Source organism: Pezoporus flaviventris, unplaced genomic scaffold (assembly GCF_033815535.1).
Source record: "Pezoporus flaviventris isolate CSIRO_AGI_PZ_B2104156 unplaced genomic scaffold, CSIRO_AGI_Pfla_v1 ptg000013l, whole genome shotgun sequence".
Taxonomy (NCBI): domain Eukaryota; kingdom Metazoa; phylum Chordata; class Aves; order Psittaciformes; family Psittacidae; genus Pezoporus; species Pezoporus flaviventris.
This window is the reverse complement of record NW_026892561.1, coordinates 37,017,731-37,033,159: the sequence shown is the minus strand read 5'-3', so window position 1 is coordinate 37,033,159 and position 15,429 is coordinate 37,017,731. Positions and strand designations below refer to the sequence as shown.

The following is a 15,429-nucleotide window of genomic DNA, read 5'->3' as shown; positions in this document are numbered from 1 at the left end:
AGCACCGTACAGAAACCACAATGTTTCAAGCCAAGCTTTTCTTTTCTCTGAGTGGCAAGAGGACTTTAGATTACTGAAGGAACAGACACACACTGAGATTTCTGGTTTCTGTGCTGGAGTGAAGCACATTATTGATGGCATTACAGGACATACAAAGTACCATCTCACCCACTCAGAGGCTTTGGGTCAGGAAGTGGTTTTCACATTGCTACAAACATACACATACAACTGAGGAGGTCTTCTTTTCCTAACCACATGTTGTTTCCCTGAGTCAGTCTGCACCCTCCAGTATTCTTTTTGGTCTAACCTTCATGTGTGTTTCCAACACAACAAGGCAAGACAGTACAGGGCTATGACCCTCATGCAGTCAGGCTGAGTCAGGCTTGGTGTGATGAGACTGGTGAACTTCCCAGCTGCATCCTGAAGCTTCACAGCAAAGCTGGTTGACCTTAGGATTTCCACCTGCTAGCACTACCTTTGCTTTTGTCCAAAAAGAGGAGGAGCTCATGGAGTTTGTTGCCCAGTTAAAAGAGTTAAGTTTTATAGACAACAAGCTTCCTCACACAGTTAAACATGCAATTTATATTCAGATGGTGTAAGTTAGATATTTTATCCAAGGATATAAAATAATTAGAGATAAGCCAATGTGGATGTATTCTGATATATCAGAGTATAGCACCATCTGGTGAAAATGAGGATGAAGTTTGAGCTGTTCTTACCATACCTCAGTCTGAAAAAGCAACCAGTATGAGATAGTAACTTCAGGATCATCACCTTGTATTAATAATCCAAGAAAAAAAGTTTAGCATGAAAGATAATTTTAGAGGTAGGCCGGATTTACTGCTGCTTCCAAGCTTTCCTTTCATGCTAATTACTTCAGTTTTATTCCTACTCATCATTCCCATCTCATAAAAACTCTCTCCCCATCTGCAGCCCACTGTCATTGTGCCTGTAGGAAGAGCCTGTTCAATTATTATAGGTCAAGTATAATGTTCACAGCACTACAGTGCATTAGAAAGATTCAGAAATGTTTTTGCAATTCAAACAGCCATAAGCTTTAGCATCTCACTTCTCCCTAGCTGTGTTTAACCACACCTCTTCCAAAGCTCAGTACCCTCCAAACAGAAGATGGATGCGCTCTTCATATGCTTCAGTACAAAGTTTAACTCTGTTTAAACTTAACCTGCTGATGAAGTTGATTTCAGGTGCCCCACACAATGTGGGTTTTTTAGCAGGTTAGGGAATGCTCATATATTCTGTTTTACCACCTGACTTATATGGTTGGCAGCCTCCAAACTAAGTAGAAAGTAGGATCTGTAATGTCTTCAAGTATCCCAAACAGATTCAGAAAAGGATTTCTGCCCTGAAGTGGATTATCAAGGACACACAAGTCTGACTGTTGTTATCTTCCTTTGTCAACAAGCCTTATACTTATGATCCTGAGCACTACAGCACTTAAAAATGCCTAAAGGTTTTTGAAACACCTTGAATTATGTCCTTGAAAATTTCCTGAAAGTGTCCTATATAATGCCCTGAGACAGCCTGGGAGAACACCAGCTAAGTAATAGCTATGAAAATAAACTCATTTCCTGCACAACAAAACCTGACATATTTGCCAGTCATTTTGAAAGGGACTCTATAATAGGAAAAATTTACAATTTATGTTGAGATTCACATAAATTTCTGGGTGCAGGCAGACAGAGCGCTATGGGAAGAGTAGGAGAGCTAGATGTAGCATTGGGATAAACTGACAGCTGCAAGGCAGCAGAGGAAGAAGGAGATAGACAAAGGAATGGACTCAAGTTTTTCACTGTGTGGGTAGCACACAACAGAGGGAATAAGGCTGCAGGAAGACCAGGGCAGGGAGTCTACTGGTTCCATTATCTTCCTCCCATGTGAAGCCACCACTCCTTTCCTGTGTCTCTGCCCAAGTGGAGCAGACTGTGGCATTTGCAGCTCTGCCCACACAAGCTGTGGAAGAAGGAACTGGACAGAGGTGCCATGTCACAGAAAGGAGGTGAACGGGGCAGCAAAAACTGAAACCCTGCAACAGATCATAAAGAGAAGGAAATGAACAAGTGTCTCTAGGACAGGAATAGGGAAGGCTCGTTTCTGTCCTCCTGAAGATCCTAACTTGATCTATCCCCCCCCCCTACTGTAAGCCACAATGTAAACAACTGGCAAGCTTGAGTACTTGCAGCTAACTGTTACAGTTACGTACACAGCATACACTAATTCAATTTGCCAAGTGCCATTAATACTGTAGCACCCAATTTCCAGAGGCTTAATTAATTACCATAATTCTTGATCATCTTCCTGATTAAAAAAAAAGGGGAGGGGGAGGAGGGAAATTCATCCTTTTCTACAGGGAACTTTGCTAGGCAATCTCAGCTCTGCAAATAAGCTTTAAGCATATAGTATACCAACACAGCAAACATCAGCACTACAGTAACCTAGGGAAACAGTAGAAAGACTCAGTTTTTAAAAATATAAATTAAGTTCCCAGTAAATTTTTGTATATACTGAATTAGTTTATCAAATTGAAATCAGTGTAGAGGTACTAAGATGGCTCTGTGCCTCAAAACTATTACAGATCATCCGTAAAACAAAGTACAGCCTATCTCAGCAGTGAGGCAATTACTATTCTACAGCAAGCAATAAAACCTTGACTCTGGCAAAGGGAACAGTCCCAAGGAAAACACACCTGTGAAGTGTTCAGTAAATTCTTGCTCCAGTTTCATGGCTCTCTCAAATGTCTTCCTGGCTTGCTCTTCCGTTAAGCGTTTATTCATTTCCCTGAAATTGAAAACATTATACATATAAAAACATTATACATTTAAATACTTGGAGCCTTTTAGAATAACATTTTAAACTGTTGTCAGAGTATTATCCCCAAAAAAAGGCAGTCTCCTAAATGACATACTAAGCAAAGACTGTAGCAGGAAAGAGTTGTTCTGATACTATGTTGGATGGAATTTAGCACGATGGCCTTTGTTCTCAAGCACTTTAATTTGGATTAGAAACCCTCTCTAAAAGGCTCTAAAAATGCAACTCAGAAAATTAAATATTGTTCAAAATGCAAGTATTACATTTATCTTCACGTAACTTGCAGTTGGCTTTTTAAAGACAATGACAGTGTCAAACGATTTAGCCTAAGGTACTTCACTTTTACTCACATGATATTTTCCACTGTTTTGGGTTTAATAAAAATGGAGATTGGGTATAGCTGGGCAATCTGCAACCTTTTGATCGCATTACCAGAAACATCAAGAATGCAATGTTTACCCTAAAAAGTGAGAGAGAAGGGAAAATGATACTAAGCAGTTTATGTCACAGATATGCACAGTAATAATTAAGAAAACACGTCTCCACTGAAGGCAAAAGAATTAGAGCATTTGCATCAATATGATTTCACCACTATGGCACAAAGTCCCACAATGCTTCTCTGTTGAGATCATACATCATTTGAGATGTTCCTGACCATCCTTCCTTCCTTTCCCCACCAGAGGCTGGAGAATCAGCCCAATCAGCAATGCAGAATCATCTGGAGGAATAGCTGTACTTCAGCCACACCAGCAAAATTATTATTTTTTTTTTTTTTTTTTAATAATTTGAGGATCCTTTACGGAGGTGGCCATGTCACAGATGCAGTTTAGAGAGAAGCCAGATCATTTAACTGGCAGACCTAAAGGAGCAACCACCCCTGATGGCAGGGAAATATGCCATCATCAGAATCATTAGATGGAAATGAATACAAGCACACTCCACCCCCCAGGTACCACACAATACAATACCAGGTTTGAGATGGTGAATGCAACTTATCTAGGCTGATTATTCCTTCACATTTTGAGAAACATATATAACTTAACCATTTCTTGGGCTGCTGGAGGACAATGTAGTAGGGCTGCTTTTCTTTCCACCTCTACTCTCCCATATAAGTGATTTTTCCAGCTCCTTGAGATATCTAATCTCAAAGGCTCTTCCTTTTCCTCAGCTCCCCTCATGCCTGATATACTCATTTCCACCTCATGCATTTTTATTTCTTTCCTTTCTGAATAGCATGAGTAATTCAGCTTATTATAATTTCAGAAAGGGATGGGGAGAGAGGAACAGAAAATGACTGTCAGTCAAATATAGCAGCAAATATTTTTCTTTAGCAGGAAAAAAATGAATGGCAGAATTCTGTGAGCCAGGAAAGAGACTCACAAGCACCATAAACCCAAAGGTTACTTATAGCATACAACACACTTCCTGAACTCCTGGGAGATCATAACTGGGGAGCATGTTGAAGAGCAAGGAAGTGACTGACATGTTTCTGCTTCTTGGCAGAAGACATCACTAGGATCGTTTGCATTTGATCTCCTGCACAACAAAACCACAAAATTTTACTTCAGGAATTTTTGAAGAAGATAGAAGTGTTCTTTCCATGTAAATATTGCTCACTTTCAACTGACGACAGCTGTTTCCCAGATCCAGTTCACTGATCTGGATGCTGACTGGTGTCATTTAAAAAAGGTGTTTGCATGTTCTAGCAGAGGATTTTACTGCATGTGCTGGCCTGTCCACATATTTCAAATGGTTTCTCTTTAAATATGGCACAAGCTCTGGGAACTGAGAATTAAGAGCATTGTCCGGTCCATTTTCCTTTTTGGAATAAGACACTTTGTATTTGCTGTGTTTGGCCCAACAATTTATGCCAAGTGCCGAAGTACTTTGGGCAAAGCATGTGAGCACTATACCTGTGCTGGACCTTACAGAATATAACTGTGACAGTTTATTCCAAATCAATATTGAACATTCATTAACAGTGGCCTCAGATACAGAGATCTACAAGCTTCTAGCAATTCCAAAGAAGAGAATATGGGAATTCCATTCATGTGAAGATTGGAAGACAAGGAAAAGAAACGCAAGTAATTTGTGATAGTTGCCTAGTTTTCATCCAGGGAAGCTATTTTGCTCTTTGCACAGTATATTTAAACAAATTTTTAATTTATTATTTTTTAAGTTCCCTACTTGCACTGCATCTCATTGAGAAACACAGCACAACACCTCAGTGCTCTTTACAGTAACTGAACATCACCAAAAGGCATCTTCAGCTGTGTTCTGTATAGGCATGAAAATTAGAGAGAGCGAACAGCTGGAAGCATGGGCAAATGAAAGCTATTTATAACTACTGCAAGAATACTGCTTCTGCTACTTTTGGGGTGGTAGCAGTCACTTCTGCTGCGTCTTCCATTAAATACATCATAGAAAACTTGGAAATGGCCCTTTGTATCCCAGTAGTAAGACCCACTGAAGAGACTGATCTCTTAAGTGGGGCAGAGATGAATACAAGGAGGGAGTAGCCCCAGACAGACCGATTCACAGTCCTGTCAAGATTCTGAAGTCAAATTCTGCAGAATAGGCCATTGTTTCCCAGAAAAAATAATGTTAGCTGGAACAGAGAAACTGCTGTATCTACCCAAAGTCCCATGGTGCCTGTGCAAGAGATTTAATAGCATGGAGACATCTGGTAATACTTAATTCTTCATGCTAGTTTATAAAAGATTGAAATCCATTTTGTACCTTTCTAATCCCACTAGATGAGCAGAAGAACAGAGTCAGTTTCAGGTCTAGGATGGAACTGAAGGCCTGTATTTGTGCTAGCAGGTAAAGCAATTGCCGACAAGTTTAGAATGTTTAAGCTGTTCAATAAACAGTTTCATCATTGAACCCTATATGATAGTTTCACAACTTTGTTCAGCCTCCCATGCAGAGTACTGTTCATGTACTTAAATAATTTTGTAACTTATTTTATTTATTTTTCTTGCTATATACCATGGGACCAGGTTCTATTCCTGAGAATAGAGTGAGAAAGACAGCAGAAAAAAACTTCATCACATGAACTACAGAATCTCACCATATTTGCCCTGTTTTCAATTCCAATAAATTAAATTGACAGAAATAACAATACTCAGCATTTGGCCAGAATAGCCTAAACTGTTTTCCAGAGGACTAACTACACTCCTCTTTCCACGGATTAACCAAATTTACCCCCTGCATGACCATACTTGAAAGTGCTCACACGTGTGAGTTCCCACCTAGAAAATAGCCATTTCTTCTCTCATACAGATCAGGTAACATTGTCTACTGTAAATGCATCAGATCTGTGGACAACTCATCAACCTCACATGGAACACTTCAAAGAATTTTCACCAAAAATTTTTCTTAAAACAGGCTCTTACTCAAAGAAATATACTTCCCTCTTCCCACATTTTTCAGAGCACTCAAGTAAACTTCGGTTTGAATTTAGAAATATTTAGATTTTTCAATAAACAGTTAAGTAAAATCTGTTCAGGATAAAGACAATAAGCTCAGTCTCCATAATGCAGTGGTAGTTATGTAAAAAATCTGATTGAGTTTATTTCATTTACTTTTTTCCCTTTACCAGCTAAATCCATGAATGGCACAAAGAATAGTATTTTTACAAGTTGTTTTTTTTTGCACAAGCCTGCATCAAATGGATCATCATATTAATTGAAACCAGCACCACTATTATGAATTATTTAATGATCTATGTATGTGAGCTAGGCTAATTAGCCCGTAATTCAAATTATTTCTTCTCTAGTCTCTTTTTATTAAGAGCACACAAACTGTGTTTGCTGTTTTGCCATAATTTAATCATGAGGCTTTCATTATTCCAAAGCTTCATTATTTCGCAAAATGCATTCATGACAATGTGCTTTGTTTCTAGTTTTGTACAAATTCCTTTTAAAGTCAGGATGCTCCTAATGGCTTCTTGCCATCCTTCTCTTCTCCCCTGTCAGCACAGTCAGATAACCACATCTGTAAATGAAAGTAACTGGCACTGATTTACCTTTTCTGCTACTTCTCGCACTGACTGGACACTTGTTCCATAAAGATGATTATTGTACTGGCCAGCTTCAATGAACTTGTGATCCTGAATATCCTTCTCCATTTGCTCTCGAGAAGTGACAAAATGGTAATCACGTCCATCCACCTCATAATCTCGTTTTGGTCTAGTAGTATCTTTAAACATAAACCAGTGATTTTTAAAGCAAAACAAAAAAGAGTTAGTTTTTTCCCCCCCATAAAATAACTAAAAATAGTCTTCCATTTATACCACAGAATTTCCACAAGCGATGACTGACAATCACAATAGGTTTGTGAAGTTTAGACAATACATTAACTTTTCTTAAACTCAACAGAAAGAGGATGCCTTTTAAGAAAATTAACAGGAAAAAAAATTAAAATTGCTTTAGTATTTGCTGAGACTTACGTGGAACACATGAGCCAAATTTGTCTGGAAATTCTGAGATCAGATCATCATTTATTCTGTCTTTCATGGGTCCCAAAACGATCACAGGTCGAGTGTAACTGACTATTAAACATCAAGGAATAACATTAGATACATTTTAGTATGCTTGGTAACTTTTAGAGTTCAGAAAAATAATTTTATCACATATTAATGATTATAATACCTAAAAGAATATTTACTCTTAAAGAAAGGGAAAACATGTTGAACAATGTAAACCAACTAATACTGCAGTCACAGTAAGATGTTACACCTTCCCTCTCAAACAACTACGCTGGGTGACTGAAATCTTACATTCCGAAGTCTTGGTTTAAAAAAAAAACAAACCAAAACCATAGAATCCCTTATTCTAAAGGAAAAAGCAAACGGGGGAAGTTCAAAAATCTCTTCAATTTAAAGAGGCACTTAAGCAGCAGCAGAGTTCATGAAAGTCTAGCTCTGTGTTGGGAGAAGCTTCTTTTCCTCTAAGACCACAATTATATACTCATATATGAAAAGACTCAACTACATATAGCTTTACTAACTATATTAACATCCCTATAAAGTGAAGCATAGCATTTTTTTAAGCAGCTTATTTTTTTATAAAGTTATAAAGGGCTTTGGGAAATTAAGCTTAAGCAGAAAACACCCAATTACACTTCAAGAATTGTGAAGAAAATAATGCCTGAATATCTTAGTATTAGCATATTAATTACCACTTTATAAATTTTACTTTTAGGTTCAATATGTCTTTACTACATAGATAAATCCAAATTAAACAGTCTAACCTATAAAATACATTTTAATTTAACTCTGAGAACTATTTCCTTTCCAGGGTATTAATCATAGAAGGAATGTCCTGAATCCAGTAACTGTCAACCTATTCATTTAACAACAAAAATCTTTACTTAAAGGTTAAGGGCAGCCCACAAGTATCTCAAGTCCAAGCACCTTTAAATCTATTTTGGTTATTACAGTACTTTATTCATTTGGGCTTCTTGGGGGAAAAAACAAAATAAATTACTGTGCAACTGAATTATTAGACAAACGCAGATAACTTATGCAGGGAATGTATTACTGTTCCTAAGCAGAGTAATGAAGTGCTAGCTCTTTTATGGCCTTACCAAACGGTGTGTTACACTCAAAAGGAATTACAGTCATGTATGTAAACACCAAAGCAGTTCACTCTCTAAAATCTTTAGTTTTACAATATGACAGTTACTAAAGCATGAGCTTGTGCAAACTCTCATTCACATCCTGTCTCTTTAACCTTAACATTAATTCACTTGATATTTCTATTGTTCTCACTAAATCAGTAATCTATCCAAATCTGGGAAGTTAATGCCAGCTAAAAAGATGTTTCTCATTTTGGGAGCTCCTCTGGTGTGTGTGCTTACACAGATCCAGCAGCTGCTCATCTGGGTGCAACAAACCTCTGGTTCCCTAGCTGAGGTAGAACTTACTTAGCACATCAAAGAGAGCCTACCATTTCCCCATTTCTAGCATGGTCTTAATTCATGCATTTCTCATCCATGGTTTTATTTGGAGCCTACGATTATTACAAATTATATGATCGAAACAATGCCATTTGTGTTAGTCGCATATAACAAATTTTGCTACTCTTGGAACCCATATACCATGATTAACAAGCCAGAGTGGAAAGTCTACGCAGGCATGCATGTTTCATAATGCTATTAGAAGAAACTGGGCTGTGCCACTCCCTGCACAAAACCAAAAGTGAAATCTTGACACTCAAAAGTCATGTAAATACATTATGCATATTTTGACTGCCACCTTATTTGTTAGCTAATAGATATCAAAGATCCCCCAAAGAACATCCCTTTTACAGATTAATTTACAAATACATAAGCTATGTATCAGAGAATGTAAATCAACTGTTAGTACCTGTGGTGAAAGGGAACATTAAAAAAATCTGTATCTATTATACACAGTGAAGCAAGATCAAGACCAAAAGAATGACAGCATCTCAGTGGAAATCAGTGAAAAGCATTTTGTTTTAAATGCAAGTGTGAGAAACAAAAAACCTACAATTTGGAGAAGGCTCAGGGGGTACCTTATCGCTCCTTACAACTGCTTGACAGGAAGATGGAGACAGGAGGGAGCTGGTCTCTGCTCCCAAGGAACATGGGACAGGACAAGAGGAAATGGCCTCAAGCTGCACTGTGGAGGTTTAGATGGAGACGAGGAACAATTCCTTCTCCAAAGGGTGCTCAGGCATTGGAAAGGCTGTCCAGGGAAGTGCTGGAGTCACTGTCCTTGGAAGTGTTCACACACCGTGTAGACAAGGCCCTCAGTGCCATGGCTTACTGGTGGCCTTGGCAGTGCTGGGGTAAGGGTTGGACTTGATTATCTTAAAGGTCTTTTCCAACCTGATAGATTCTATGATTCTATGATTTCTGAGGTTCACACTAACAGAATTGTTAAACGCACCATATTTTCCTTGTAATGTAAACCATGCATAAGTTACTTTAAGTAGCAGACCTGTGTATTTTGTGCAAAACAATTTAGCAATTCCGTCTTATAATTTATGCCTTTGTACTTCATTCATGTGAATAATGGTAACAAGCTCTAAACAATCAAGTTTGCCACGGTGCTCAGAACATAAGGGCACATGAAGTGTTCTGATAATTCAGATGATATTTTATAATGAGTAAGATCTACAAACCTTCTTGTTGATTGACTGGTTCATATGACAAGACATATTCCTCTTGGCCACCTAAAATGTAAATGCAAAGACATATCTATCTATTTTTTTTCTAAACCAACACGTTCAAGTTGAGTCATTTAATGAACTATAATGATACAGTCATTCCTTAGTAATATGCATTACAATGATATTGATGAAGCACACTTTTCAAGAGCAATGATTTATAAAAACCACAAAGATAAGCCAACACAAAATTTTAAAGCATAGGACACATACAGTATAAATAATTGCCTGGTTTCTGTTAGCATGGTGAACTGACATCAAGCACAGAAAGAATTTTAAAGCATTATTGAAATGCTTGTATACACGTTCCCCTGAATGAAATGCATGCATGCACTCACTGCTATAGGCAATGCCACCTTCATCATCAACATTCTGCACACTTTGAAGCCACCATTTAAAATAATATTTTTCTTGTATTTATGCAGGGCTGATGACCATGTTCGTCACAGTGTACAGATCTTCCATTAACTTTCTCATGAAGTGGCATTTATATAAACATCCTCAACCACTCTAATTCTAACAAAAATTATGACTGTATATACTAAATAACTATTATTTTATTAATGAAGTTTTAAAGATGAAGTTGAAAACAAAGAATGCTTTGTGCTGTTCTCAGCTCCAGAAAGCACATCAGCAGTGAATGAAACTAAAGTAACTAAATTTTGACCTTCAACAGCTGCAGGCTTTTAAAATGTTAGTGAAAGCACCTGAAATATACCGCAGTTGCCATCTCTCTAAAAGATTACTTCTAGTCTAACAAGGTATGTCCGAGTAAGATTTCATGCAGTGAAATCACTAAAACTCTATTACAGCAGAGAATTTATAATTCTGAAACCAGAAGCTCAAATTACATGACATTAGTATGAACTTCGATCAAAATACAGTCCTTTGATAACTCACTTGTGTAATTTTGGAACATTCTTTGGAGTTTATAAGCCATTCTCATAACAGGCCAAGGAACATACCAATGCTATACCACATTGTATAGAAACAGATGGCACATGAAGGCTTTTATAAATTCATATATTGCTTCTATATATTTAGTCTTTATTTCATAGCAAGTATCACTGATCTTTCAAATAAAAAAATTACCATTAAGACAAATATTTCTCTTATTTGCAATAAATTTGCATTCAAACTGTACTACAGCAATATATGAATGAACATTTTTTTAAATTATTGCAAGTGAGGAATACCTTAAGACAGACACAAAAACATGCAACCTGTATATTTTAGTATCTCAAAAAGTAACTCATGCAAATGGATTTTAGGACAGTATATACTTTCAGAACCTCTTTTAGGCTACGGAGAGAAATAGGGAATCACCAACTATAAAGTCAACTATGGAAGATCCAGCTCACACATGATTAGGTATTTCTTTGGAGAAGTCACACTGTTATACAGTCAAAAATTACTTATGGAAACTACTAAAGAGATAATAACAAGTAAAAAGCATCCCCTGATTGAGGGCAAAAAGTATATATTGTCACTGCTTTTTAATACTTTGGAAAAAATGATTATTAATAGAATGAACCTTTTGAACAACCGTACTCATCTGTAATCAAGATAACTTTCATATTAGACAGCAGTAAGAAGAAATTAAAAAAAATATTTTAATGAAAAGTGCTTGCAATTACACACATAAATAAGCAAATCCATGACATTCATAATAAAATCAGGGCTTCCCAAAGAATAAGGGAGTGAAAAACTAACTAGTAGTATCAACCACAAGCTTTAAACAAAAATAAAGCAAGCTTTGAGAAAAAGAAGGGAAGAGACGAAAGCAGCAAACTTAGGAAGAAAGAGCCATGGTTAGATAGTTTTAATGGCATGTCATTAAAAATGGTTAAAATGTGTAAGTTTATCAAAGGCAACTTCCATACATGTTCCATTTTATGTTATTCTCAGGGAACACAAATGCCTCCCCAAAATGGTTTCTTTTCGATTACAGTCGACAGCACTGTTAGCATTTTATATACATATATCAATTCTTCCCTTGAGTGCCATCATCTGGAATTAAAAACGTGGATCATCACCTCTGAGAAGACCCACAGCTTCCAAACAAATATATCTGTTAATGAATGCCCTTCCTTATCACCCTAACATAAACCATATGCTTCTGAAGCATTCACGCAGTTGTAACAGGCAACTAGCAGCTGGTCAGTGAGCCACTCAGTGTCACACTGCAAGACTTCTTTTGTTGTTCCTTTTTTTCATATTCCCCTTCAAATCCTCAGTTTTTTCATCTTCCTGCTCTGCTCTATCATGGGTTCCAGGTCTGGACAGTGCACCTTACTAAGGAGACGTTCTCTGGAAACAACCAGTTGGACTGAAGTTCTGGCTCTGGTTTAAGACATTCACTGCAGAGCAGCACCACGATGCATCATTACCAACTGTTAACACGTAGTACTGCTTTAGCTTGGGCTAATAAAAAAGATAACTCAGTCTAGTATTTGAAATATGTGATGTCTTGAGAGAATGTGCATGTGTGCCTAGCATGCTGATTTATCATAACTGACTCCATCAATGAATGCGTATCGTATGCTTTGAAGACAGTTCATACTAAGCACCCACACTTGACAAAATAGTGAAAAAAAAAAAGTGAAAGCTGAAAGCAATGGTAAATACATGTTTGCTTATCTTCACTTTCATTAGAAGCATAAATATATTAGAACTATCTGTTGTGAAAAAGTGTAGTTATTGCTCTATTTAGCAGATTACATTTTAGTTACACTTCCAGTATTAAACTCAACTACATATGTTTGTTAGCATTAAATTTAGATTTAGGTTTTAGTAGGTCTAGATAGCTCACATAGTTTATAAAAAAAAAACAGCATTAGGTTCAAATTAAGCTGAATTAAGAAAATCATACATCACAATAAATTATCCATAAAGAAGGTCTGCAGTGATGCTCTCTATCCAGTTTTTTTAAAAACAAAGACAGAGCACAATTTGCAGTTCTCCACCAAATACATGAATGTGGATTTCACCTGAAGGTGACTTGGAAGTTCTATATAACACGTAAATACCCAGAAAAGACAAACAAACAAAACCAAAGAAAGAAATACTAAACAAAGGTTCTAAATAAATAAAAAACTTAAAAACACTTACGGTAACTACTTTCACTATCGCTGGCATTAGAGGTTACATGCTCTGAAATTGCAACACAATGGAAAAAAAAAAATAAGGAACATACACTAATGGCATGGGTCCAAAAGAAAGCAAACTGACACAAAATAATCCAGATGAAAGACAATACTGATATCAAAATGCTGAAATCAATACATATCGCATATAAAAGTTTTAAGGTACTTCTCATAGCTCTCAGGATCAAGCTTAATTTCATATGAAAGGAACTGATGTTAATAAAAAGAGAAACATTAAATAGCACATCAAAATAAGATTACAAAAAGCACACTAAAGCATAGTTCCTATCTAACACTGCCATTTTTAGGTTTTCACTTCAGGATGAATTCTATTGTGAATTATGGGGTTATGCATTTCAACTTTTATGCAATTTATTTATTACATTAAGAGTCTTGTAGCAGAAAATACTGTATTATATTGCAGTAAACACAGTGTATTACCTTCAATAATAGGCACTTTTCTATGCTATATTAAATATCGTACTTGAAGTGCAATGGAAAATTAAGATTTGTTTCTTCCTCCACCCTATCTGTAGTTTTCAAAAAGACCCAACTTTTATTCTGGACTCTTTCATGCCTTTTGTGTAGCAATCAAAACACTTCAGTAGCTACAAGGTGTTCAGATTTACTTCTTCAAGCTATGTAACTGTGTTAAATATGTTTACGATTAAAATTAATGCAACTGAAAAATTTCAGGTATCAATCTATTCTTTTACTTGAAAATTCTATAAATTAGGTGAACAAATATGAACTTTGACATTGCTGAACTTTATCATAAAGAACCCTTTTTCGTGCCACCCAATGAGTGTGTCTATTTGTAGGGAAAACAAGTAACATTCACAGGTTAAGACTGCATAAGGAAGCTTGTGTTTGACCTCTACAAATTAAATACAATTAATCTGAAATTATGTACCTGTCTGCACGTGATATTACATACTGTTGTCATGAGGAGCCTTTATAATACATTAAATTCAGTGTGGTTCCTCCCCTACAAGACTTAAGAGAAAGCAGCAAGAGGACTCAGGAGGTAGGAATACAGTTAATGAAGCAAGTATGCTTCTAATGATTAATAAACATTTTTAAATGTTAGTCATCATACATAAATTAATTAACCTTTTGAAATGTTTCTGGATCAAGTAAACTGACTTCTTTAATTCACAAATCTCTGGCTAGAATGAACTCCTTCATTTCATTTCTGTGCAGAAAAAACAGTCAGGTTTTCTGACTGGTCAACCAGTCGATCTGTTTGTGAGCACTAATTTGGATCTACCTCCATTCAATTTTCTTGTCTTGAAAAAAAAAGTCCACATTGGCATGGAAGAGGTAAACTGATGTTTAAAAGACTCTTGACGGAACATGAAAGGGAGACATTGTCAACTAAGAATACAAGTGTTGTGATAGTCTGATAATGGTCAGAACTGGTAAAAATATAAAGGCTAGAATGCCTGCAAGAACAGCAGTCTTGCAGAGCCCATGTAACACAGCTTGCATTAAGTGTGGTAAGGCAGTTTCAAAAAGTCTGACTGTGCTGAAAAACAGACTAGGAGCCATTTGTTTTTATAACAAAATCACCTACTGACATTCCTGTCAGTATTCCATATTACACAGTTTAAACTAGGTGTTATCATACAGCCATAAAAGCTGCTTATGATCTGCTGTAAACAATAAGGCCATAAAGGTTGCTAAGGTCTTCCATTCTAGACTGAGAATTTCCTTGAAAGTAGCCATTTCAGAAATGGAAAATTAATATTATAGCTACTAGAATTTTTATTTAAAGATTAAGACAAAGTATAGAAGTACATCGCTTCTCACATGTAACTTCAGGAACACTATGCATAAGTTATGCCCTGGGAAGAAGTGTTCTTCTCAATTACCTTTAGTCACAGATCTTTAGTGACTAATTTTGCTACTCTATAAATGCATTCACAACGTATGTGTTAAAAGCAAGCTTTCAACTTTTTTTATCTGTCATTTTGTCATTTCATTTGTCATTATTTGTCATGTACAGTGGTGGTACCTGTGTAGACCAACGTATCTGTTAGGAGTATTCATCAAGCTTTGAATCTTACTGTTCAAGCAGTTAACATTTCTGCAAGAAATGCAACAAATACTTATGTGTCTCCTCTATCAGCTACCCCTCTACCTGGTCCGAAAGCATCATAAGAGGTCAAATGGGACAGAAAAACTCTCATGGCATTTGTTAAGCAGTTTTTTTAAGTAGCTGATGTAGACATCAGTCACCTAGAGAGAAGACTGAA

General features: G+C 36.5%; 1 protein-coding gene across 32 annotated transcripts in view; it reads right to left on the bottom strand.

The window, feature by feature from the left end:
* Positions 1 to 15,429, bottom strand: part of DLG1 (discs large MAGUK scaffold protein 1) — a 164,229-nt gene that overhangs the window by 1,773 nt on the left and 147,027 nt on the right. For 21 of the 32 annotated variants that reach the window (XM_061452840.1, XM_061452842.1, XM_061452847.1 and 18 more), the window contains 6 exons: positions 13,137 to 13,178; positions 9,981 to 10,031; positions 7,280 to 7,381; positions 6,857 to 7,029; positions 3,177 to 3,286; positions 2,705 to 2,796 (listed from right to left, as the gene is read on the bottom strand). In XM_061452840.1, coding sequence (XP_061308824.1) covers positions 2,705 to 2,796; positions 3,177 to 3,286; positions 6,857 to 7,029; positions 7,280 to 7,381; positions 9,981 to 10,031; positions 13,137 to 13,178 — 570 coding nt within the window. Of the gene's footprint in view, positions 1 to 2,704; positions 2,797 to 3,176; positions 3,287 to 6,856; positions 7,030 to 7,279; positions 7,382 to 9,980; positions 10,032 to 11,559; positions 11,596 to 13,136; positions 13,179 to 15,429 lie in introns of all 32 variants that reach the window. The other 11 variants (XM_061452844.1, XM_061452846.1, XM_061452854.1 and 8 more) reach the window with 5 other exon arrangements.